Source organism: Aulonocara sp. 'chitande type north' Nkhata Bay, linkage group LG15 (genome assembly GCF_057382095.1).
Source record: "Aulonocara sp. 'chitande type north' Nkhata Bay isolate Kocher_YH1m ecotype deep benthic linkage group LG15, A_spYH_male_GT1.1, whole genome shotgun sequence".
Lineage (NCBI taxonomy): Eukaryota > Metazoa > Chordata > Actinopteri > Cichliformes > Cichlidae > Aulonocara > Aulonocara sp. 'chitande type north' Nkhata Bay.
This window is the reverse complement of record NC_141358.1, coordinates 19325663-19349165: the sequence shown is the minus strand read 5'-3', so window position 1 is coordinate 19349165 and position 23503 is coordinate 19325663. Positions and strand designations below refer to the sequence as shown.

At 39.6% G+C, this 23503-nt stretch overlaps 1 protein-coding gene across 1 annotated transcript in view; it reads left to right on the top strand.

Annotated features, from left to right (window-relative positions):
- The window catches only part of scara5 (scavenger receptor class A, member 5 (putative)), a 110601-nt gene that overhangs the window by 64932 nt on the left and 22166 nt on the right, over positions 1-23503 (top strand). The window contains exons 9-10 of the mRNA XM_086264854.1: positions 7128-7235; positions 15383-15448. Of these exons, the coding sequence (XP_086120980.1) occupies positions 7128-7235; positions 15383-15448 (174 nt within the window). The remainder of the gene's footprint in view (positions 1-7127; positions 7236-15382; positions 15449-23503) is intronic.

The window sequence follows — 23503 nt, the reverse complement described above, 5'->3', positions numbered from 1 at the left end:
TTAACTTCAGTGAAAAAGGGCTTTTTAGAGGGGAGATGGTTTTTAATCAAAACAGTTAGTAGCAGTAAGTCCGTTTGGGTTCAGCTGTTTTTGTTTGACTCAATTAAAGCTATTTTCCTTAAATTCTTAACATTTCTAACAACCAAGAATTCCTGCAGGTCATACCAGACCACACCAAATAAGTCTAAGCAATCATAATACGATGTACAGCATAAAATGGAAAAACATTAATTCAGATTTAATAGTCCAAAGACACAAAGACAGGATGAGAGCTTAGCGATACAGTCTGCAGGTGGTTTTCACTGAATATGGAAACTGGTCAACTGAGAAAATATACTACGCTACTACTATCCTGCTACATACAATTTTACACAATTTAATCTGTTATAGGAGTATGTGTTTTTGTCTTTTATTTATGTTCACATGCTTCTCAATGTTTGGTTTTGTTGATTAATCTAATATTGTATCAGCCTGTCAGACTATAGAGGAAAATTAGCTTGTGTGGCTAAATCTGACATATGTGCATGATGACTTTAAGTGCTTGTTAACATGCATATCCTTTTTTTTTTTTAAATAAATACAAACATAAAGAAACTTACAAAAGACTATGAAAATCCAACCTGAACAGACCAAAACAGTGTGGGAACATCTTCACCAATTAAAAGAGGACAGTTAACTTAACATGCAGTGTTTTTTACCGAAGCGGGCTCTTTGCATCCCTGAGGTCTAACAAATCTACTGAATACATTTTCTGCCTCCCGCTGTGTGAGTTTTGCTGACACGTTACTTCCTTCCTTCATGCGTTGCACCCACTGACTACTTGGACTACCAATTAGACAAGATGACTGTCAATCAGCCTTTGTTAATGTTAGCAGTAATAAAGCACAAAACAAAAACTACAGTTTAACTGTCATGAATGACAGTTTTGTATTTCAACAGATGGAGTGGTATATGGATTATTCTAGTTCCCAAAAAGAATGGTTTGCAAGTGACATAAACCTATATGTTATTAACAACAGAAAACAAATCAAATGTTTAAGCTAAGAAAATGTGCTGGGTTTTTTTATACCACTTCCTTACATGTTACTGCCATCAAATGGAAAGTGACGTTTTTTCTTAAAATTTTAGATTTACTCAAGCGAAACATTTAATATGTTATCCGTGTGAAATAAATACTTTCAGTATATCCTAAACCTGCCATTATCTCAAATTAGTTTTAAGAATAAAAATGAATAGCGGGAGTTTTATTCACAAACATTATTATCAAAAACAAAATATGTACAGTAAACTTAAGTCAACTTACAGCTTAAAATTTATTTTGAACAATTTCTGATTCATACTTTATGATTACTACTGTAGCACACACACAATCCTGAAAAACTAGAGATCATCTTGAGAAAATAGACAAACCAGTGGCCTATACATAAAATCATTGCTGTGTAGCACTTCTGGTGGTGAAAACGGGGAATTTTAATCATCTATTTCACCAAACACTCCTGAAACACACATTTTCTCCCTCCATACTATGAAAATAAATATTTTTTATGCATGTGACACAATCTGATGTCAAGTCTTTATGAATCCCATTACACACATTAGCTCTTTACAGGAACTTGGTGTCTTGTAAACTGAAGCTTCCCATAACCTTGAATCTTGGTTCAGTTCTGCTTTTCTTGTTTTGGGCATAGGGGACAAACTGCATTTGACATTGTGTTGAAATGTTAAAACACTTTGAGGACTCCATGTACAACACAACGTGAAATACGTTTACTTGTATGTTGGTGCGTCTCTTATAAATCCAAGTTATATATCTTTTTACTGTGTTTACCAAGAAGAAAGTCAACCACACAAGCTTACAGGTCCAATTCTGAGGCTGTTCTTCCACTAAGAGAATGTTAATTCTGATAAATACTTTCGCTTCTTCAGTCAGATGCAGTACTTTCTAACTGTAAATGTATTAAAAATACGTGAAAAAATATTTTTAAAAATTATTCACAAAGATTACTTAATATGAAGGCAATAGGCAGAGTGTTACAGGCATAGCCCTAAAGAATGTAGCCTCATGGGCAGTGTAGTCCGTGTTGCAGGGAGAATGGACTGCCATACCCGCTATGTGTCTGTGAGCGCGAGGAGGGAGAAAAGGGAGAGTCGAAAAGTACGAGCTGTCATCGAGCCGAAACGGGAGCTGGAAGCATGTAAATATAATAATAACCACTGCAGCCAAGAAGACTGCCTGACGAGCCCAGTTGTAAGTAAGCTATTAAGACTCGACTGTACACCGTGTTCGTGTTTTCCTCCGAAACAATAAGTTCCGTTGGAGCAGCCTTTCAATGCCTCTCTCTGTCTCTCGCTAGCAAAGTTGACCCAGACAACAAAGTAAAGCTAATTTTCGGCTACGAACCGACACAAACCCGACTTATTAGCCAGAGGTCCCTTTACTACGGTTCCGAGCCCCGGACCTGTTTTATATATGCGCAAAATAGTTTTCTATAGGAGATCGCTGCAAAACGTGCAGCCTTAACTAATGTCCACCCTACTGTTACTCATTTATATTAAGATTTAAAAATCTATTTGGTATTGGTATGGCGAATATCATTCAGTAATAGTAATAAATCACACAGCAATAGTACATTCATGTAGTTGTAAAAAGCTTGATAATATAAGATAAGATAAGATAAGATAACTCTTTATTGTCATTGCACAGTCATACATAGTACAGTAGTACAATGAAATTGGAAAAACTGTCCTACGTCGGCACTACATATAACACAACACGACACGATATGACACATCACAACGTAACAAACAACACAACACAGTATATTAACTTAGTATAAAAAAGAAGAATAAGTGTATGTGTATTGCACACTGTTATTATTGCACATTAATTATTATTGCACCTTGTTATAAATATAAATATTATTGTTATCGTTTTAAACATTGTTACCTCCCCCTAAAAAGTCCAGGGAGGTATCCAGTCAGGTCAGCTATTTACATTGATCAGGGCTATTGCCCTGTTGTAAAAGCTGTCCTTGAGTCTATTTGTTCGGGACCTCAGCAGCCTGAACCTCCTGCCAGACGGCAGCAGCTTAAACACCCGGTGTCCTGGGTGTGTGCAGTCCCGTAGGATGCTGCGTGCCCTCTTGAGACAGCGAGTGCTGTACAGGTCCTTCAGGGAGGGAAGAGGATGTCCAATGATTTTTTGGGCCATGTTGATGACCCTCTGGAGTGCCTTTCTGTGTGCTGTGGTGCAGCTGGAGAACCACACACCGATGCAATATGTCAGCACACTTTCAATGGAGCAGCGGTAGAAGACGGTCAGCAGCTCCTTCTTCAGGTCCATTTTTCTGAGGATTCTCAGAAAGTGGAGACGCTGTTGGGCCTTCTTTAAGACCGCAGAGGTGTTAGAGCTCCATTGGAGGTCTGTGTCTATGTGCACACCCAGAAACTTGAAACTGGAGACCCTTTCCACGCACTCCCCGTTGATGCTGACAGGCTGCAGCTCGGACTTCCTCCTTCTGAAGTCAACTACCAGTTCTTTTGTTTTGGTGGTATTGAGGTCCAGGTTGTTATCTGCACACCAATCTGACAGCCTCTGAACTTCAGCTCTGTATGCAGTCTCATCTCCCCCTGAGATGAGCCCCACCACAGTGGTATCATCTGCAAACTTGATGACTGTGTTGTCTGGGTGGGAACTAACACAGTCATGTGTGTACAGAGTGTACAGTAGGGGACTCAGTACACAGCCTTGTGGAGAGCCGGTGTTGAGGCTGAGGGCTGAGGAAAGATGAGGCCCCACTCTAACTCTTTGTACACGGTCTGAGAGGAAGTCTCTGATCCAGCGGCAGGTGGTGGAAGGAAGTCCAATTTCCAGCAGTTTATCTATTAGTCTGTCCGGGAGTATCGTATTGAAAGCAGAGCTAAAGTCAACAAAGAGCAGCCTGGCGTAACGGCCCTGCACTTCCAGGTGAGAGATGGTGGTGTGGAGCGTTGTAGCAATGGCATCTTCAGTTGATCTGTTAGCTCTGTATGCAAACTGGAGCGGGTCGAGTGTGGGTGGCAGGCAGGACATGATGTGACGTCGGACCAGTTTCTCAAAGCACTTCATTATAACAGGTGTTAGAGCAACTGGTCGGTAGTCGTTGAGGCTGCTAATGTTAGTACGCTTTGGCAGTGGGACAATTGTGGCTGACTTTAGGCACGGCGGGATGCAGGACTGGGACAGTGAAGTGTTGAAGATCTTAGTGAAGACCCCAGCCAGCTGGTCTGCACACTCTTTTAGGACCTTTGCGGTTACCCCATCTGGTCCGGTGGCCTTCCTGGGGTTCACTGCCCTCAGTGTGCGCCTCACCTCATATTCCTGCACTATGAGGCTTGGGCTGCTGCTGTCCGATGTTTTTGCTGCTGCTGCCTCTGGTCCCTTCACCTCAAAGCGTGCGAAGAAGTGGTTCAGCTCCTCTGCAAGCTCCGCGTTACCCTCAGTCAACGGGGTATTGCCAGGTTTGTAGTTGGTTAAGTGCTGAACTCCCTGCCATACCTGTCGTGAGTTGTTGGTGGTGAAGTGGTCTTCGATCCTTCTCTTGTACGCTGCCTTGGCCTCTCTGATGCCTCTTTTCAACTGAGATCTGGCTGCACTGTACTGCATACCATCACCGGATCTAAAAGCGGCGTCACGTTGCTTCAGCAGGACCTGGACCTCTTTAGTCATCCAGGGTTTCTGGTTGGAATACACCCGGAGACGTTTGTCCACAGTGACACTGTTGACACAGAAGTTAATATATGAGAGCACTGATGTTGTGTGCTCTTCAAGGTCCTGATGTTCGAACACGCTCCAGTCCGTGTTTTCAAAACAGTCCTGCAGCTGATGTGATGCACCTTCTGGCCAGGTTTTCACAGTTTTTGTGACTGGGGGGGCTCTTCTCCTAATGGGAGTGTATGCAGGGATCAACAGCATGGACATGTGGTCTGACAAACCTAGATGTGGCAGAGGGGTTGCTCTGTAGCCTTTTTGGATGTTGCTGTAGGCTTTGTCCAATGTGTTTTTCCCCCTCGTTGCACATTTAATATGCTGTTCAAATCTGGGGAATACTGACCTTAAATCAGCATGGTTGAAGTCCCCAGCTATAATGTGCACTGCGTTTGGATGGGAGTTCTGCTGGTTGCTTATTGTCTTGTGCAGCTCCTCCATGGCAGAGTTAGCATTAGCATCGGGTGGTACATACACGGCCGTTACCATGACAACAGTAAACTCGCGAGGTATGTAGACGGGTCTGCACTTCACAGTCAAGTATTCCAAATCCGGGGAACAGTGGCTGTCTACAGTCTTTGTGTTTTTGCACCAGCTGTCATTGGTGTAGATGCATAAACCCCCTCCTTTGATCTTACCGGAGTGGCCGTTCCTGTCGTGACGGTGAACCGTGCGGCCTGCTAGCTCAATAGCCGAGTCCGGAATTGATGGCTGCAGCCAAGTCTCTGTGAGTAATATTATGCTGCTGTCCCGTACACACTTATTGACTGCAATTTGTAATCTCAGTTCGTCGATTTTGTTGGTTATGGACCTGACGTTGGAGAGGAAAATACTCGGAAGCGGTGGCTTAAATGGCTGTTTCTTTAGCCGAGCTAGTGGACCCGCCCTGCAGCCACGCTTTTGCCTCCTTTGTTTACGTTTCCTCTTTGTCTTGCCGCTGGGAAGAACCAACCACGGAGACCCTGGAGCTCTTATTATGTCCTCCGGAATGCTGTGAAAGTGGTGGTAGTCCGATGTAATGCTCCTTGCACAGCGTAATCCCAAACTCAAAAGGTCCTGACGACTGTAGGTGGACTCTACTCGATGTATAATGATAAAAAGCACACACATCCACACAGATACACGTAGAGATATATTAAGTAATCCAAAGTATTCAGAATACGTTACTCTCATTGAGTAAAGTAACCTTCCCAACACTGCCTATTCTTCAAATTTTTTTTTTTTTTTTTTGCCTATTGTTCAAACTAATGACCTTAGCAATGTTAGTTTATGTTATCTGTTTATTTTATGTTGACTGTTGTTTCCAGTTCTAAAAAGAATAATCAATTCTAATAACCTAGATCTACACATTGTGTTTATATTGTGCTACATGGAGTTCTGTTGCTCCACTTGCACCGAAGCCAAAGGAATGTGTCATCACATCCAGCAGGACGCTTGACATGTGGAGCAGTCCAGTTGGACTCGCCTGCAGAACAAAAAGAACATTTCTGCCCTGGATCCCAATTATGATAGATAGCATTTTCCCAGTGGGTTTTTGAGTTGAACTGAGTTATATGGCCTCATCCATCATCGGTTTATTTTGCGTTTCTGGCTCTAATGCCTAATTATTTTATTCTTATTTATGAACAGTCACAACAGTGTAATCAGAGCGTGTCAGAACACAGCGACATTTTAAAAAGATTTCTCTCACCTCAGCGGCGTAATCAATAACTCATTACCACACTAATTTTGAGACATTTCACTGTGCTTACTCTAAACAAATGTTCTCATTGTATGCCACAGGGTATGGAGTGGATATGTTTTAGGAGCAAAACAAAAGATGTTTTTCGTGTATTCCAGATGGTGGAACATGAGCAGGACTAATATTAACAGGACTTCCAAAACCTTAATACACTTTAAAGAATAATATAGAGTTTGTTTGCTGTGTTGGAATGACATAGATAGGACTGGGAGACCTGATGACTGGACCCTAACAGAAATTCAGTAATTGTTTATTTACACCATGGATCCACATTACAGCTAATGAAAACCATGATTAGATCAAGTATGTTCCAGTCTGGTTCAGTTAGTGTTGACACTCAGGCGATAAAATCTTCACTCCCCTCTAGAGTTTACAATTCTTTTCATCCTCATCCATTCTTCCACATCTTTTCTTTTTCCACATGAATTGCAGTACAGATCTGCAAGCTGAAGAATCAGTGTGTCATCAAATTTGCCTGTCTGTTGACTCAGTAGCTCCATTCTGGCTGCCAGTAACAGAAGAAAGTGTACAAAATAGTCCATATGAGTGGGGTCTCTGGCCTTTTTAGAATGGCAGTTGCAAAATACAGGCAGGTTTTGTTTTTTTGTTTTTTTTCATGATTGTCTGTTTGTGTTTCAGGATTTACCGGAGAAAAAGGCAACCAGGGCCCTCGGGGAATGAAAGGGTCTGGTGGGGTTGATGGCATGCCGGGAGAAAGAGGAGACGTTGGACCTGCCGGGCCTAAAGGTACATTTGTGGTGCGAGTCGTGATACTAATAGTTTGGAGTTTAATACTAATTAACTTGGCCTGGTCTTATGAGCTCACTGATATTTATGCATGCAAATATGAGAAAGCCAAGTACTGGAAAAGCAAGAGCATACAATACAGAGCTGCTAGAAGGTTGCCGTCCCTTCGCAGGTAACGGTGAGGGTCATATACCAGTCAGAAGGTCAATATATTGATATCACTGACTAATTCAATCTACGTATCAAAGTATCGAGTGGCACCTGATGCCCCCGTGTATGTGTTCAAGTACAGCAAAAAGGTGAATGTGTGGAAAAGGTCATTCCAAGCATGACACAGAAAGAAATCTAGGCAAGTATCAACAAATCAGAGAGAGAGATTCAAATCAAACAATTAGATGGTGACATTCAAATCCACCATACCTCATCACTTTTCATTGTTGTGTGTGAAGCAGCACTTACAAAAAGCACAAGTTACCACTTTCTACTTTCTTTGTCACTTACTTTGAAACTGGCTTGGCACTGCTCTCTCAAAACAGCTTTTAAAATCTGAATCATATCAACCGGGTTTAAAAACCCTGAGCATCCTGAAAATCTTCTCTGCAGATCTGTGTTTATTTTTGTTCCTATTTTTTTTTTTAAAGCGAGTCAAAAGAAGTAGTTAATGCAAGAACAGCTAAATGGCACTCTTAGTCAAATGTGTACAGATCAACCAGCATAAGGTGTCTGCTTTTAAAAAGACATTGTTTGGAAGAAGATACATTTTCCTTCAATTTTATTGTAAAATTATTCCTATACAGTAAAAATTGTGGGCTTAGCAGGTTATTTCTGCTTCTTGCTCTCTGGTTAATCTGTTCGCTCTTGTGCAGAGAGAAAGAATTTTTTTTCATTACAACAACATAGAGTGTAATCTTTGCTTTAAAACTATGTAGGCAGTTGTGTGTTTGTGGAGCAACAGCAGTAGCCACATTAAAATAAGTTAGTCATACTCTCACACAGCAGCTCATCAGTACGGATGTCCTTTTTCTCCCTGTAGTCTTGTATAAATCACAAATTAATCTTAACAACACTTGCCTACTGAAAGACTCAGTCCTCAGATGACTCCATGACTTGTTGACCTTTATGTCACTGAAAAAGTTCCGTACCAGGATTTATCAGGAACACAACACTTCTTACATCACCAACAGGTGCTACTGTTTGCTTTTTGTCTTTAGCCATGGGAGCTATATTCGCTTATACTCTCCCATTTATTCAAGCAAAACACCTGTCTCTACTTATCTAATAGGTTTTCCATTCAATGAAATGCAAGAAATTATTGGATGTTACCAGAAACCGTGATTATCAACTAAACAGCTGGAAAGCAACAATATTTCTATATTATTAGCTCCAATGGAACAACTGTCAGAAAAAGAGAGGAAAACTTGTTGATGCGTGTGTACGTACTCATTTTCCAGTATGCACTAATCCAGCCAGTTTTTCTTATTGCCCCCATCCATCATGTTGTCATGACACAACCCCTCCAAATCTACCATGGAAATTAAGATCCAAGAAGCATGCACTTAAACAAATTTCAACCACATTCTGACACAGAAACCTGAATAACATATTTAAAGGTACTTTTGAATAGAACCCACACACCTTTATCATTATAATAGGATCATATTTTATATGTGGCAAAATCCATAATGAAGAACTAATACTGTCTGACAACTCAGTATATCACTATATACAGTGTGGGGAATTTACCAGTAGTTTTCCATTCCACTCTGTAAATGTTTTTACATGTTTTCCACAATGTGAGAACAAGGATAAATGCCATCTTTAAGCTTGGATAGTGTCCATTATGTTGTTATTTCTTATTTGCTGTCTTTATACTCTCTCATCATCTCTCTAAATCTACATAAACCCCATCGGGGGCTGGACAGCGCCAATGATAACAAACACACACTGAGATAAACACAGCTCTGAATTAATCATAGCCGTGACTAATATGATAAGGCACTGCAGTCTAAGAGTTTCTTGTGTGGACATGTCACTGTGTATGTATGCGTGTAATGTGTCTTTAGCCGACAGCTGTTGCCAATCAGATCGGGGTTTGGCTGAATTGTCCAGTGTTAAGTCCCACAGTCCAAATGTTGGCCGGTAGCTCTTGAAATCTTGGACCTGTTGTCTCCTGCACTTAGCTGTTATGACTCAACTCTCCCTTTTTTAGGCATTTTTACATAGTGTAAAATAATGTGCCTTTTCATGCTCATTTTATACAAATGTAAAAGACTGTTTTTATTGTGTTTACTAGAAGAAAGATGCTAAAGCACCAGGAGAATAAGATAAAATGAGACAAAAACCAAATATCTGGTGGCAGAAGGGTCATACTGTGGGGTCTCCTAATAGACCCCATTGTTAGGACTAATTCCTGGTAGAAAATTCGAGTTTGAAAGCACCGGACACTTCATCAGCTTGAATTATACCACAATGCAACACAATAGTGATACGGATAATGGATATGCTCGATGGCAATCGAGGAGATCTACCTTCAGTTCTTTAAATCAAATTTATAATGAAGTAGGCCATATGAAGAGGATGCTAGGGAAAGGGCACATAATGCTGTTGTTACTCCTTAAGGCAGGAGTGGGGGAACTCCAGGCCTCAAGGGCCAGTGTCCTGTGTTTAGATATCACCCTGGGTCATCACACCTGAATCAAATGATTAGTTCATTACCAGGCATCTGGAGAACTTCAACACATGTTGAGGAGGTAATTTAGCCATTTAAAACAGCTGTGTTGGATCAAGGACACATCTAAAACCTGCAGGACACCGGCCCTCGAGGCCTGGAGTTCCCCGACTCCTGCCTTAAGTGCACACCAAAAGTATTAAAATGTAATGTAAAGATGTAAATAATCTCACGGGCGATCGTGGCTGAAGAGTTCGGAGTTCGCCTCCCGGTTCGATCCCTGGCTTGGACACTCTCGGTCCTTTGGCAAGACACTTCACCCGTTGCCTACTGGTGGTGGTCAGAGGGCTCGGTGGCGCCAGTGTCCGACAGCCTTGCCTCTGTCAGTGCGCCCCAGCGTGGCTGTGGCTACAATGTAGCTTGCTATCACCACTGTGTGGATGACTGGATGTGTAAAGCAAATACAGGCCGTTTACCATTTAATCTTTGGTCAGAGGATGAAATCAGCAGTCATATCAGATTAGAACAATTCTTCCATTATTTGTTTTTCCATAGATTTCAGGAGTGCCACATCTCCTCATTATGTGATGTCTCTTTAATATAATGTATCTGTAGTGATAGCAGACATGTTCCACTACTGTTTTACTGTAAAAAGTGACTCTATGAAGAGTCCTTAAACATGGGTTTCACAAAAGCTGTTCTTATACATATAGCACGTCATATTCTACCACTGCCTGTCACTCATGTCTTGAAAGTAGAGGGAATTATAATTTATTGCTAAACATGTCCTGTATTTTAATAGTATGACATAAGCTTGATTGAAGCCATTAGAAGAAAACTCACTTTACATCCATTATGACCAAGCAGGCGTGAAAAGATTGTCACCTACAAAAACTCTGGCATTGTCTGCATCATTTGATTGACAACTTAGTTATGTAGCGAGCAATACAAAACATCACACCAATAACCATTTTACACAGAAAAAACAAAAATTAAGGTAAAGTGAAGGACACAGGAACCTTCACATCTAGATCCCGGTAGCTTGTAGTAGTGTGTATTTCTGCTTTACGCGTCTGTGGTGCAGTTTCAGGTTTAACAGACCAGTGAAGGAGGAAGGCTTTGGAGAGACTCGGCTATGAATGGGGCCTCAGTATAAGACAGTCATCCAGGAGGGAGGAGGGAAAACAAAAAACTTGTAAAAACAGCACTGGGAAGTCTCATGGTTTTATATAGATGAACGGTGGGAAGAATATATAGGGACTGCAGAAGGTGTTGGCTGTTCCTTTGGTTGTCAGATCAGTTGTGGTTGCTGACAGTGTTTTATGGTATTTCTGGGTGCGTAAAGCTGGACTTTTTTTAGCCACTGGGGGACAGTAAAAAACTGACAACTCTGAAGTGCTGTGACATTGTGAAGTGTTTACTGCTAACGTGTTAGCAAACTGTTTAACACACAAAGCAATTTTAGCAATTTGGCCCCTGGAGGGCAACTTCTTTCAACTCTACTTTGGTTTCTACCAACACTTACGGAAAACCGCTTGGGTCTTTAGTCTTGTGTTTTTTCATAAGCTAGACGTTATTTTTGTCTCTCTGTGGCTCTCATGCTGTCATACCTTTTCAGATTTACAGCTGGCCAAAATTAGTAAAGAGCTGTTGTTAGCTGATCATACAATTAAATAAATAGAAACCTTGCATTAAGAGCAGTTTGAAGCCTGACCTTTACAGATTTATCTCAGAACTTTAAAACTTTTGGCCTTGTTTCAGGCTTATATGTAAGTAACCTAATGATTCTTATTAGTCTATAGTTCCCAAAAATGTTTCATTGCCATATCAAAAGATGATTTAAAAAAAATATTAATGCATAACAATATTTTCCCTGTCTAGCTGATATTTGTCTTTGCTTTTTTTTTTTTGCTGATATACCATACGTTTCTTTCCTTTCATGCTGGTGGAAAGAGGAAAAAAATGTATACCACAAGGTTGACTTAAACTCGCATCCTGTTGCTCCCTTATGCTACTTTGCTAACTGTGCATCACATGGTTTATAAGGCTGACATAAGGGGCAGTCAGACATAATGCTTTTAACAGTCCGACATGTTACTGTAAGTTCACCGTACAACAAATGAGACTTCAGTCATACAAATGAAAAGAGTTTGAAGGTGCTTATATAACACCTTTCTCCTCAGTTGACCATTTAAAGTACTTTTTAATAAGACTCAACCACCTGAGCCACAGCCAACCCTGCACAACATTATGTCAGGGTCTCTTTAAGCCATGTTTGCTGGGATTATGGCATCTGTGCCTCTGTGAATTAACCTTATGGGAATACCCATATTATTTAAATGCATCATTGACTTGCACCTTAATCCACTGGCCAGTTGTCACTAGGCTTGAGAATTTTTCTGACATGAACATTTTAACATTTTGACAAAAAAAAAATGAAAACCACAATGGGTCACATTGAACATAAACATTATTAAAAGTCTAGAGCCATTACTTACTGGAATGCAGTGATAATGAATATACTGATCTTTAGTAGGTGTTGTGTAGCTGTGACAGTGGACCATATTGGTTTAGCACACTGGAATGCTTGAATTTGCTCATTACCACAAAATAGTAAATACAGCTGACGCTCATTTGTTTTTTATTAAAGGTATTTGTTCATAAGCCAAAAATATAAATTAAGAATTTACTTGCTGTTGGCACTAGATGAAAAGTGTGATGCTAATCAAAGTTATGACAGTTTATCCTGAGGGTTACCATAAATATTTGTACTAAGGCTTCAAATTACCTTACAAAATTCCCCTCATCTTACCCTTTGCTGCCTTTCAGGACCACCAGTATGCAAAATTACTCAGTGAGGGTTTAAATCAGACGCATCTGTTGTCTCTTGTGGCTCAGCAGTAGCCCACCACTGTGTTTAGGTTTTCCCTGCAGTGTTATTTAGTTGTTAAGGATGTGGTCAGGATAGAAGTGACACTGAAGGCTGAGGACGTCACGTGGAGGGTGTGTATAAAGGGCTAGCTGCCCTGCTTAGACACACACACAGGCTGTAACACATGTGGCTGAGGACCACCACAGCTTGCACCTACACTGTGGTCAAATTAAAGGTGGGATAAGTGCCCATTCAAAGCCGATCCTCTCGTTGCTTCATGACAAAAACAGACTTGTGGTTTTTAAACCTCATGGCTGAGAGTTAGCAACTGGCACTGAAACTGAAATGCTCTCCAACTTTGGATGGCTAATTCATGGGAATTTGTAATAACATTATATTTTGAAATGAAAACAAATAAGACATAGTCGTATCCAAGCTTCTGATTGGGGAGAGGTGTCGTGCGTAAATGTACTGTAATTTTACACAAACCACAAATGCAAGGATTTTTACTTGCAGTAATGTCGCTGTTTTGTATCCCATTAACTTTTCCATCCATGTTGTAATAGCCTAAGCAATTACCTTAAAAAGATTTTTGTCAGTGCATTTTCATTTTGTTTTTCAGCTCTTCTCTGCATTAATATTCACATATACACCACAATGTTTAGAATTTATTTAAGAAGAGGATTCAGGGCGTAGCCACATGTATGAGAAGTCAATTACAGGCCTCATGATTTAAGAGACATTAGCTAAAAATATACAAATGAGAGGAAATGATTGAGAAGTGAAGAAAAGGTTCAGATGTTTTAAGACTTCTCAGTGGTTGAGCTGCTCTCATCTCTGAGGGTTATGGCTCTTGGTCCTGCTTGTTTTTTCACCTCATTTCTGCCCCATTTTGTGCTACATTGCGGTTGGCACTGTGTGTAATTCAGTCTTGGTTGTGTTCAGTTTATGCATAGCTTGCTTCCCTTTTAACTTTAACCAGGATTTTATTGGATATTATGATACAGACAACTCTCCTTCCCTTTTCACTAAACCAAATTTTGACAAAAAACACTGAAAACGATTTGATTTGTTGTTACAATTTTTACAAGTTTCAGTTATTCATGATTAATCCCTAAACTCATATCCCTGGTTTGTTATTTTGTGTAAAGTAGGATGAAAATATGACAAATATCACTCAGTCTAACTGAACAAACAAAACTTAAGTATTTACTATCATTTCTATTCGTAATGACAAATTTACTAACATATTGGTTCTCTAAGAGATCAGTATAATGACTGAATTTACACGCTCAGTACGAAAGGGTGTAAAATTTAAGAAAATACCCCATGTTAGAATTTGATAATAGTAACACATCCCCTCTGCATTTAACAACAGTCTGTAAACATCTGGGAACTGAGGAGAACAGCTGGTGAACTTTTGGGGGAGGAATGAGTTCTCATACTTGTCTGATATCCGTTTCTAGCTGCACAACAATCTTAGGCCTTCTTTGTCATGTTTTTAGTTTCATGATGTGCCAAATGTTTTTAGTTGTCCTGGACTGCAGGGAGGCCACTTTATCACCAGGATTCTTCTGCTATGAAGCCATGCTGTTGTAGCTGCAGTATGAAGTTTAGCACTGTCTTGTTTAAATACGCAAGGCCTGTTGTCTGAATTGGAGCACATATTGCCCTAACATCTGTATATACCTTTCAGCATTGCTGATGCCTTTCCAGGTGTTTAAGCTGCTAATTCCATAGACACTAATGCACAGCCATACTATCAAAGATGCAGGCTTTTGAACTGAGTGCACATAACAAGCCAGCTGGTCCCTTTCCTCTTTAGTCTGGAGGTTGCAGTCTCCATGTTTTCCCAAACAATTTCAGATCTTGATTCATTGACAGAAGAACAGTTTTCCACTTTGCCTCAGACCATTTTAAATGAGCTTTGGCCCCCAGAAGCCAGAGGCATCTGGATGATCTTCACATATGACTTCTTCGCATGAAGGAGCTTTAACCTGCATTTGTGGATGGCACAATGAGCTGTAATCAAAATGATTTCTGGAAGTGTTCCTGAGCCCACGCAGTGCTTTTCACTACAGATTCATGCCTGTTTTTAATGCAGTGCTGTTTGAGGGCTCAGAGGTCACAGGCATCCAATGATTGATTTTCAGCCTATTCCCTTATGTACAGAAATTTCTTCAGATTCTCAGAATCATTTGATGAATCATGTAAAGTAGATCCCGAGATAGTCAAAGTTGCAATTTTATATCATTCTTGTTCCACAATTTGTAGGTGCTGGGTTTTTTGTTTTTTCAGATTTTTGAACTTCTGCCCACTTTTACTTCTGAGAAACTCTGAGAACTCTACTCTGAGATGCAATTTTATACCCAATCATGGTGCTGACCTGTTACCAGTTAACCTTTTTTGTTGTAAAATGTTCCTCCAGCTGTTTCCTTTTAGTACCTCTTACTGTTCCAGCCTCCTTTTTTCCTTGATTTCATATTTTATCTAAATGTTCTATACTACATCGTGCTTAATCATCATGTACTGTGACATAAAACTCTTTAAAGTAATCATTATCGACATTGTCAGTAAATCAGTTGTCTCGTGCTGTTTTGTCCTCAGGTAACCGAGGAGAAAGGGGTTTCAAGGGAGAGAAGGGTGAACGGGGTGAGCGAGGAGACAGACCAGGTGAGAAAATGATGGCCAAGTCCAGTCCACAGTGTGCAAGGGACAATGTGTTATTTAGCTGTTTGTAGCTAATATTAAATAACCTAAAATGTTATATGTAATATCATTCTGCCTGTTTGTACCAACTCAAGTAGTATAGCTGCAAAGAACCAATCCATACAGGTTCATTTTATCCTGATTTGTATAGTTTTTAAATGCATTTATAATATTTTTTGCACACTATCATACCAGTTTTACAAAAACATTATACTCCTTCTGTTCTTCTACTCTCCTTCTTGATGAACAACTATGAGAATAACAAAAGTTGCAGACCTGCAACCGTTTTATTTGGCCCCAAAATAACAACATCCTTTAAGTGATTCCAAGTTCCTCTCTTTTTTTCAGTAAGTTTCATTAATGTCTTATTGGCAGCAGTAACTGCAGCTTCAAAGTTATTAGATGACCACACATGCATGCAGGCAAACTACTACAGAAACAGTAAAAAAGGGAACATGGTCTGCTAAAAGATTCAACAGGCAAATTAAGTGTTTTATAGACATCACTGTGGACAGAATATTAGATGTACAGTAATCTACCCACTAATTAGTAGCATAACAAACTGCAGATTATTCCAATGAGACTTTTTTTCCACCATCTAATCCAGCAAAGCGTTTTTGGTTGCTTTGTTTTTAAATTAAGCACTTTACTTACTTTGATTTATATTCCTGTTGTTATGTTGATTAGCACGGTGGTTAGCACTGTTGCCGCACAGCAAGAAGGTCCTGAGTTCAATTCCACCATCAGGCCGGGGTCTTTCTGTGTGGAGTTTGCATGTTCTCCCCGTGTTTGCGTGGGTTCCCTCCGGGTACTCCGGCTTCCTCCCACCGTCCAAAAGACATGCAGCTTGTGGGGATAGGTTAATTGGATAATCCAAATTGCCACTAGGTGTGAATGTGCGAGTGAATGTGAATGGTCGTCTGTCCTTGTGTGTTGGCCCTGCTACAGACTGGCAACCTGTCCAGGGTGTACCCTGCCTCTCGCCCTATGACAGCTGGGATAGCCTCCAGCGCCCCCCGCGACCCTGAAAAGGATAAGCGGAAGCGAATGGATGGATGTTGATTACTTGTAATTTAACCAAACTTTCAGACACAGAAATCAACAAGGTCAGTATGAAGCTGTAAGCCTTGACCAAGATCGATTCCCTCACCATGCATGCTGAAGGATATCTGGATGGTAGCAGTGCCCAACTGAGCTGATTCTATCCATATTTAACCTTTAAATGGTAAAATGGTAAATGGCCTGCATTTGTATAGCGCTTTACACTACATTCACCCATTCACACACTGGTGATGGCAAGCTACATTGTAGCCACAGCTGCCCTGGGGCGCACTGACAGAGGCGAGGCTGCCGGACACTGGCGCCACCGGGCCCTCTGACCACCACCAGTAGGCAAACATGGGGTTAGTATCTTGCCCAAGGATATTTGGCTTGGAGCAGCCTGGGATTGAACCACCGACTTTCTGGTTAGTGGCTGACCTGAAGATAAACAGACAGAGTTGTTCTATAATAATAATAATATAATTTTATTACAAATAATATAGTTTTATTACAAATGACTTAAAGAGCCGGCAACGCCGTTTTACCAATAATGCCAAAGAAACAAAGGAAACACTGGCAGCAACAAAAGAAAAAGCTACCAAACAAATAAGGGAGACACTTCCAGGGCCCACAAGCCCATCTACTCACTAGGAGGCTGTCTGTCCAAAACCTAGCAGAAACTGCATCGCACCACAGAGGGGAAAAACCCATCTTTCTCACAGCTCATCCCCAGCTTAAATAGCCTCAGAGGTGATTGCTGACTGGATTCAGGTGGCAAACGAGGCTTATCAAAAACAGCTGTCCTGGGGAGAGAGAGGAGAGTGAGAGAGACAGAGAGGGTACGAGTGGCAAGAGAGGAGGAGGCGGAGAGAGTGGGCAAACACCCCACCCACACACACACTCCCACAGCCTCACAGGATGTAACAGCTACATATGGGGATCATTAGGTGATTCCAACCAGTATGTTGGTTCAAGAAGTGATCACAAATAGAAGGCCTAAGCAAGTTTTGCATTTACAGAAATGTTTAGCAAACTTCTGAATTATTTCATTTTTGTAAGAATGTACTTTGAATATTGTAATGTATCATTTCAAATGTTGTACGTGTTTCACAGTCACAGGAATGAAAGTCTGAGTACCTCACATCTATCGGTGCGTGTGATCCAAAATCAACCATAAATTATGACGTGATAACTTTATGGCTTTCATTCATCTTTGGTTCATTTGATATCAATCACATAGAGCTGAACATGGTTTCAAAGGCTGGTAGGTGTGCATTTGTTTTTAATGTAATCTCACAGTGTACATCAAAAGGATTTCAAAATAAGTATAAGTCCTGTGGCGGTAACCTGAACTCGAATGCAAAACCACAAAGTAGAAAGAAAAAGGTCATTACATCTTTTTTCCATGCTTGTATTTTTCTTTCTTTTTTGCATCACCATGACTGTTCTGCATGTGCTGAGTGATGGGGTGGTGTTCATGTCAAATAATCCTGATCCCTTGACCACATGAATGCAGTTTCTGCCCATTACAGAGCCGTCAAAGATCAGTTCTTTCCTCACGTCATTTACGCGACGCGGATGTTTGATGTTTCAGAGAAGAAAAGACAGACTGAGCCCACATTCTGTTGGCTGTTAGAAATTTCAAATCATAACGTCGTTTGTATTTCTGTCACAACCGACTTATTGTTGGATGCGTGACTTCAATTGTTTTACACTTTAAAGCAAACAGTTCATACCTGTGTAATCACTTTCCAGAACAAGCAAAAGTTTGTGAGGAATTAGTGGGAAAACGGAGCGTTAGTCCACATGTGTTGGGTATTACCATAAAATGAACCTGCTGAAGAGGATGTTATGTCACTGACAGAATCAAATGCTTTCCTCGAAGCTCTGTCTCTGAGTGAAAAAGAACAAATGGAGTCCAGATTGTATGTATTTCCAGCAAAATCTTATGTCCAAGAAGACAGATGAGATTTTTTTTTTCTACTGTATCTGAACAAAACAAATAAAAAGAGTAATGAGGCATGCCAGAAAGAAAAAAGGTAAAGAAAAGAAACAACTACTAGAAAAATAATAAACACATTAATTTAGTCTTGTACTGATGTTATATGAACAACATTCTCATGTATCTTGCTATTTATATAATGCACTGCGCCAGTCTTCCTGATTTTTGTAGTTAATTTTTTGTTTCTACTATATTTGTGAATGCAATGGTAATTTATCCAAATCCTGCATACTGCTGGGTGTTGACTGCATTGTTTACTCCTCATGCCAGCACCGTTGAACACATGCTGTGTTGTAATTGTTGTTTTGCCCATTAGGCTTTAATTTTTTTTTCTTTCTTGGTTGATTGACTACATTTAATTAGCATTGATTACATAAAGACATTGCATAAAGATCTCTTAGATTTACTGGGTTAATTAGGCTACATGCATAGATCCCAAACTTTGCCCAAAAAAATGCCAGTGGGTTCTTGCAAATTCACAAACGTCTGGATTTAATAACCTCTTAATCAACAGGCTTTAAAAACAGTTTTTTATCTTGTATGTATTGCTAGTATTGCATCCTAGCACAAAGTATTTGATTTTTTACCTATGTTGTATATATTTTTGTGATCAGTTGATGGTAGTTGTGCTTATGTTTAAGACAATGTCCAGCTCAAATTGGTCTTACAACAGTTTGCTGTTGTCTACTTATTTCTGAACATGGAATTCCCTGTGTACCATCCATTTTTTGCAAGACGATTCATCTTTCCATCTCACATGTAGTGATTCGTGGCCATGTGCACAAAATTGTGGAGCAATTAATGTTGCTGCTGACACTAAATGTTTTTCATACTTGATTAAATTTTGTTTTGTTTTTTTAAATTTTGATCATTTTTAATTTAAAATTTTATTCATTAGAAATACATGGTTTCATTAGTTGGTAAATAGTAGATGGACTGATTGTTATCCTGCACTTTTCTGTTGTACTGGAGTCCTCAAAGTGCTTTAGGATAGATACATTAGGTTTGAGCAATAAAAACAATTTGATTATGGTAAGGGTAGAAAGGTTTAGACATTAAATCTACTGTTATGTTTACAAAAAGATCTTTAGGTTAAAATATGTCAGCTTTTTTTCCCCCATAACTTTTAACCAACTTTTTCTTAGTTAGTTAGCTGCCTCTTAACTGGCAATGACAGTCGCTCTATGAGCTGGCTGAAAATACGCCCCCAATGTAACATGAAAGAAAATGACAATTTTAAAAGGTATAGCACATTTTAAAAGGAAGGATATAAAGGAGTTTGGTTGTTTTTGCATTTTAGTGTAAAGCTACTTATTTTTAGATGTACTAAAGAAAATGTAAAATCTTGGTCTCTGTTTGATTGCTTGGTTTACACACTGTAAACTAGTGTTGAAAACAAACATTTTCAATACTGTTTTCTATGAATCTAAGTTCTACTGAAACCGATTATCATAAATAGAAATTTCTCACTTGTTTTGATTTTCAGTATTGAGGCGGTGAAAATGATAGATATTTTCCTATGGGCATGTAACATGTAACAAAATGTTCTTTTCATGTAGAGGTCATTGCTAACATTGATGTAATGTTTTTTTCTTGACCTCACATATTACAACAGCCATAAAATCTGGCAGTTTGACAGCTGACCTCAGGACTCCAGCATTAAGTGTAGTTGTTTTATTGTTTGTTTTTCCTGTGCACATCAGCAGGTACAGAGATCCAAACATTAACGAGTTCAGATTTCTGACTCAAAAACAAGAAATTTGTGTGTGTCCTGGGACTTGAGCTCATGAGAAACCATGTAGTTGAATGTGAAAATCAACATGAAGGAAAGTTTTCATTTCTCGTCAGTGTGGCCTTTCAGTGTCAAGAAATGAGATAATCCAATATCAGAATGTACTTCTCCATCTAAAGCAATGGACAGTGCATAAGAGAGGCAAAGAAGAGAGTACAGGAAGGGTGGAGCGGGTGAGGAAACGATCAGCAAGAGTGAAAGGGATGTTTTACAAAAAAGATAAAGTTAGAGAGGCAAAGTTGAGAGGGTTTGAGTGATATTGGACATACTGGACAGAGGATGTTGAATATGGAGCTGGCAGGAAGAAGGAAACCAGTAAGGCCACAAAGAAGCATCAAGGAGGTATTGAAGGAGGACGTGCAGAGGGTTGGTGTGACAGGATGCAAGTAACAGGGTGAGCTAGAGGCAAATGATTAGCTGTGGTGACCCCTGAAGGGAGCAGCTGAAAGAAGATGTTATGAACAGATGGATCTAGTTAGCTGCTGTCTTGGAGCCATGTAGTTCGATCCAGTACAGATTCTTCCTGCCTGCCAGAAAAACATTAGTAATACTCTATCACTCCATGTTCTGGCCTTCATGTTGTGGTTGCTGCAGCTTATCTGGCCTCAGAGGCTTGAACCACTTGGAAGGCCCCCAGCAGTTGAAGCTCATTTGACTAGTATTCACTGAACAGAAACAGTCATTATATCTCTCAAAGCTCATTTTAATTTCCTTACTTTTACAGAAGCAGTACATGATTTATGTCCAGATTAGATCGCCTCTGTTTTATGATGAATCACTTTGCTGGCTGTCAAAAGTGAATGTAAGACAGAAGCTGTTAGGCTGTACCAATGGCATAAGTTAGAAACCAGGATATTGACCTTTGGTTTAATTACTTTAAGGAATTTGAGAAGTGACTTTTGTCTCTGTGAGCATGTGTCAGTAGAAAAAGTCATTACTTATATAAAGTTGAGGGCTTAGTGGGAAACACATTTCAGAGGACTTTTGTCCACCAACCTGTTTCCACATATTCTGATCCAAAATGTAATTAGTGGTTATGCTGACATGTTATTATATCTAGACTCCCCCACTTTTTATTTCACCAAATAATGTATTGCCCCTAGTTACTTTGGCTAAACCTGTCAACCTTTCTGTCCTTGTATTGCTCAAAATTCCTAATGACTTAACAACATGTCCTCAGTGTCAGGCAAATATTTGCTCCTTATTTCTAGTCTACAACCATTAACTTTATAATTTCAACAACCATCTGTGGCATATTTTTTGTATATTTTTTACAGCCAACTAGCTATTTGAGCTAACACTCAAAATGCTAGTATAGCATCTGGCTGACTCATTTTAAAACAAACTGGAAAGGTTGCAAAGCTGTCTACATGAGTCATAAAAACAAAATGATATAGACCAAAGCATACAAGTAACAGATGTTATCTGTTATCCTATTCAAAGTGTTTGAATATTTAACTTAGTACTGAGTTCCGTGAACAGGACACACACTAGGCTAAATTGTTAGCATGTTTGTTTGGATGATTCAAACAAACTAGTGAAAGTCAGATTAATCACATTTCTCAAAGTTTAGTCTCAGAGCTGCCTTTTGACATTTGTGTATTCAATTTTGTTTTTGGGTTCAAAAAGACAACCCCTAACTCCTAGGCTCTTACATACTTCAAATCCTCTGAACACAGCTCTTATTATTGTACAAAATATGAGCACATCTTAATGACCAGTTTTAGCTGAAAGGGTACTATCACCAGTAGATAAACAATGAGTGTGATTACAAATGATTAGGTGAGCATTTTTGAGGGAAGTGGTTAATGTGCAGTCAGGTCTTGTTTTTGTTTGAAAGCATGTCCAACTCTTGCCGTTTCAGAGGCTGCAGTGTTATTCACTGAATGTTATTCATGCATTGCCTAAATTGTACCAATTTTTTTGTAACCCAAAGCACACACATGACGTTGTTCAACTGAGTTCAGCTGTCCAGCTCTCCATAGACTGAGATATAAATCCCTGTGAAGCTTTGTTGTATGGCTCAGATTAGTCTACATGTGGTACCTCTGGAGCGTTTCCTTTCCTTTATCTTCTCCCCAGTCTCTCATTTTCTCCATGGGGATTCTCAAGCTCTTCGAAAGAAACTAATAAAGAGCTGAAACAGATGAACATTAGTGATACTCTATCACCCCATAGAGTATAGTAAGAGAAGGATGTAAGAAGATCGTTTTCCATGTCTCGGGTTTTTTCATGCATGCATGCAAAGCTAAAAATGATGCAGCATTTAAGACTTGAGTTACTTAACCTGTCGGCCTTGCTTCATTAACATGCAGTTATTAAAGGAAATGACACATTCCACAAATGTCATTGGCTGTTCTTGGTATCAGGACACTCTCATACTGTCAAATGAGCTGGAAAAGTTCCTGTAAGTTGTGGATGATGTTGTATTATGTCATATAGTAAGAAAAGATATACTTTCCATTAGCATGTGATTTAAGTTTTCCTTTCCAAAATAGGCATAGAAATGTAATATTTAGCAGACTGCATGCTGGGTGTCATTGCTTCAGATTTTGGCTGAGAAGAGCTTTAGGATATATAGTAAACTGGCTGTTTAGAGAAGTACTAAACAGTCACAAGGGCTATTAATCAATGTGATCATTTTTATATGCATGGCAATAGCAAAAATTATATTGTGTTATTGTTTGATGAGTGAACATAACTGTTTCAAGTAATTCAAATGCTTGACCCTAGCTGAAAACGAAACATGTGGTGCTCTACTCTTAACAGTTTGTGGGGTAGAGTTGCCTGAAAAAACCTCCTGCAGTACAAAAGTGCAACAGAAGGTTGAAATAATATTTAATTTCTGGTTTGAATTTGCTGGTTCTCAGGAGAGAATATCATACAGTGCAGCAGTTATGACAATATAATAATACAGCAGATATTAAATTATGATGGGCTAGTGAGTGCAAAATACTTGACTGTAATGAGAGTTAAATGGTACACAGTTAAAATGTATGATGGTCTGATGAGACTAATATCCTGTCTATATAATGTGTCTGGCTTTACTCTGCGGCACTTTGTCTTAACAGTGATGAGCAGTCCAGAAAAGTGTAGCTGCGAGTTTGTGTTTACCTTTTCTTCTTATTTCCTCTCTGCCCTCTGAAAGGTGATAAATCAAATCAATCACATGAGAACAGCTGCT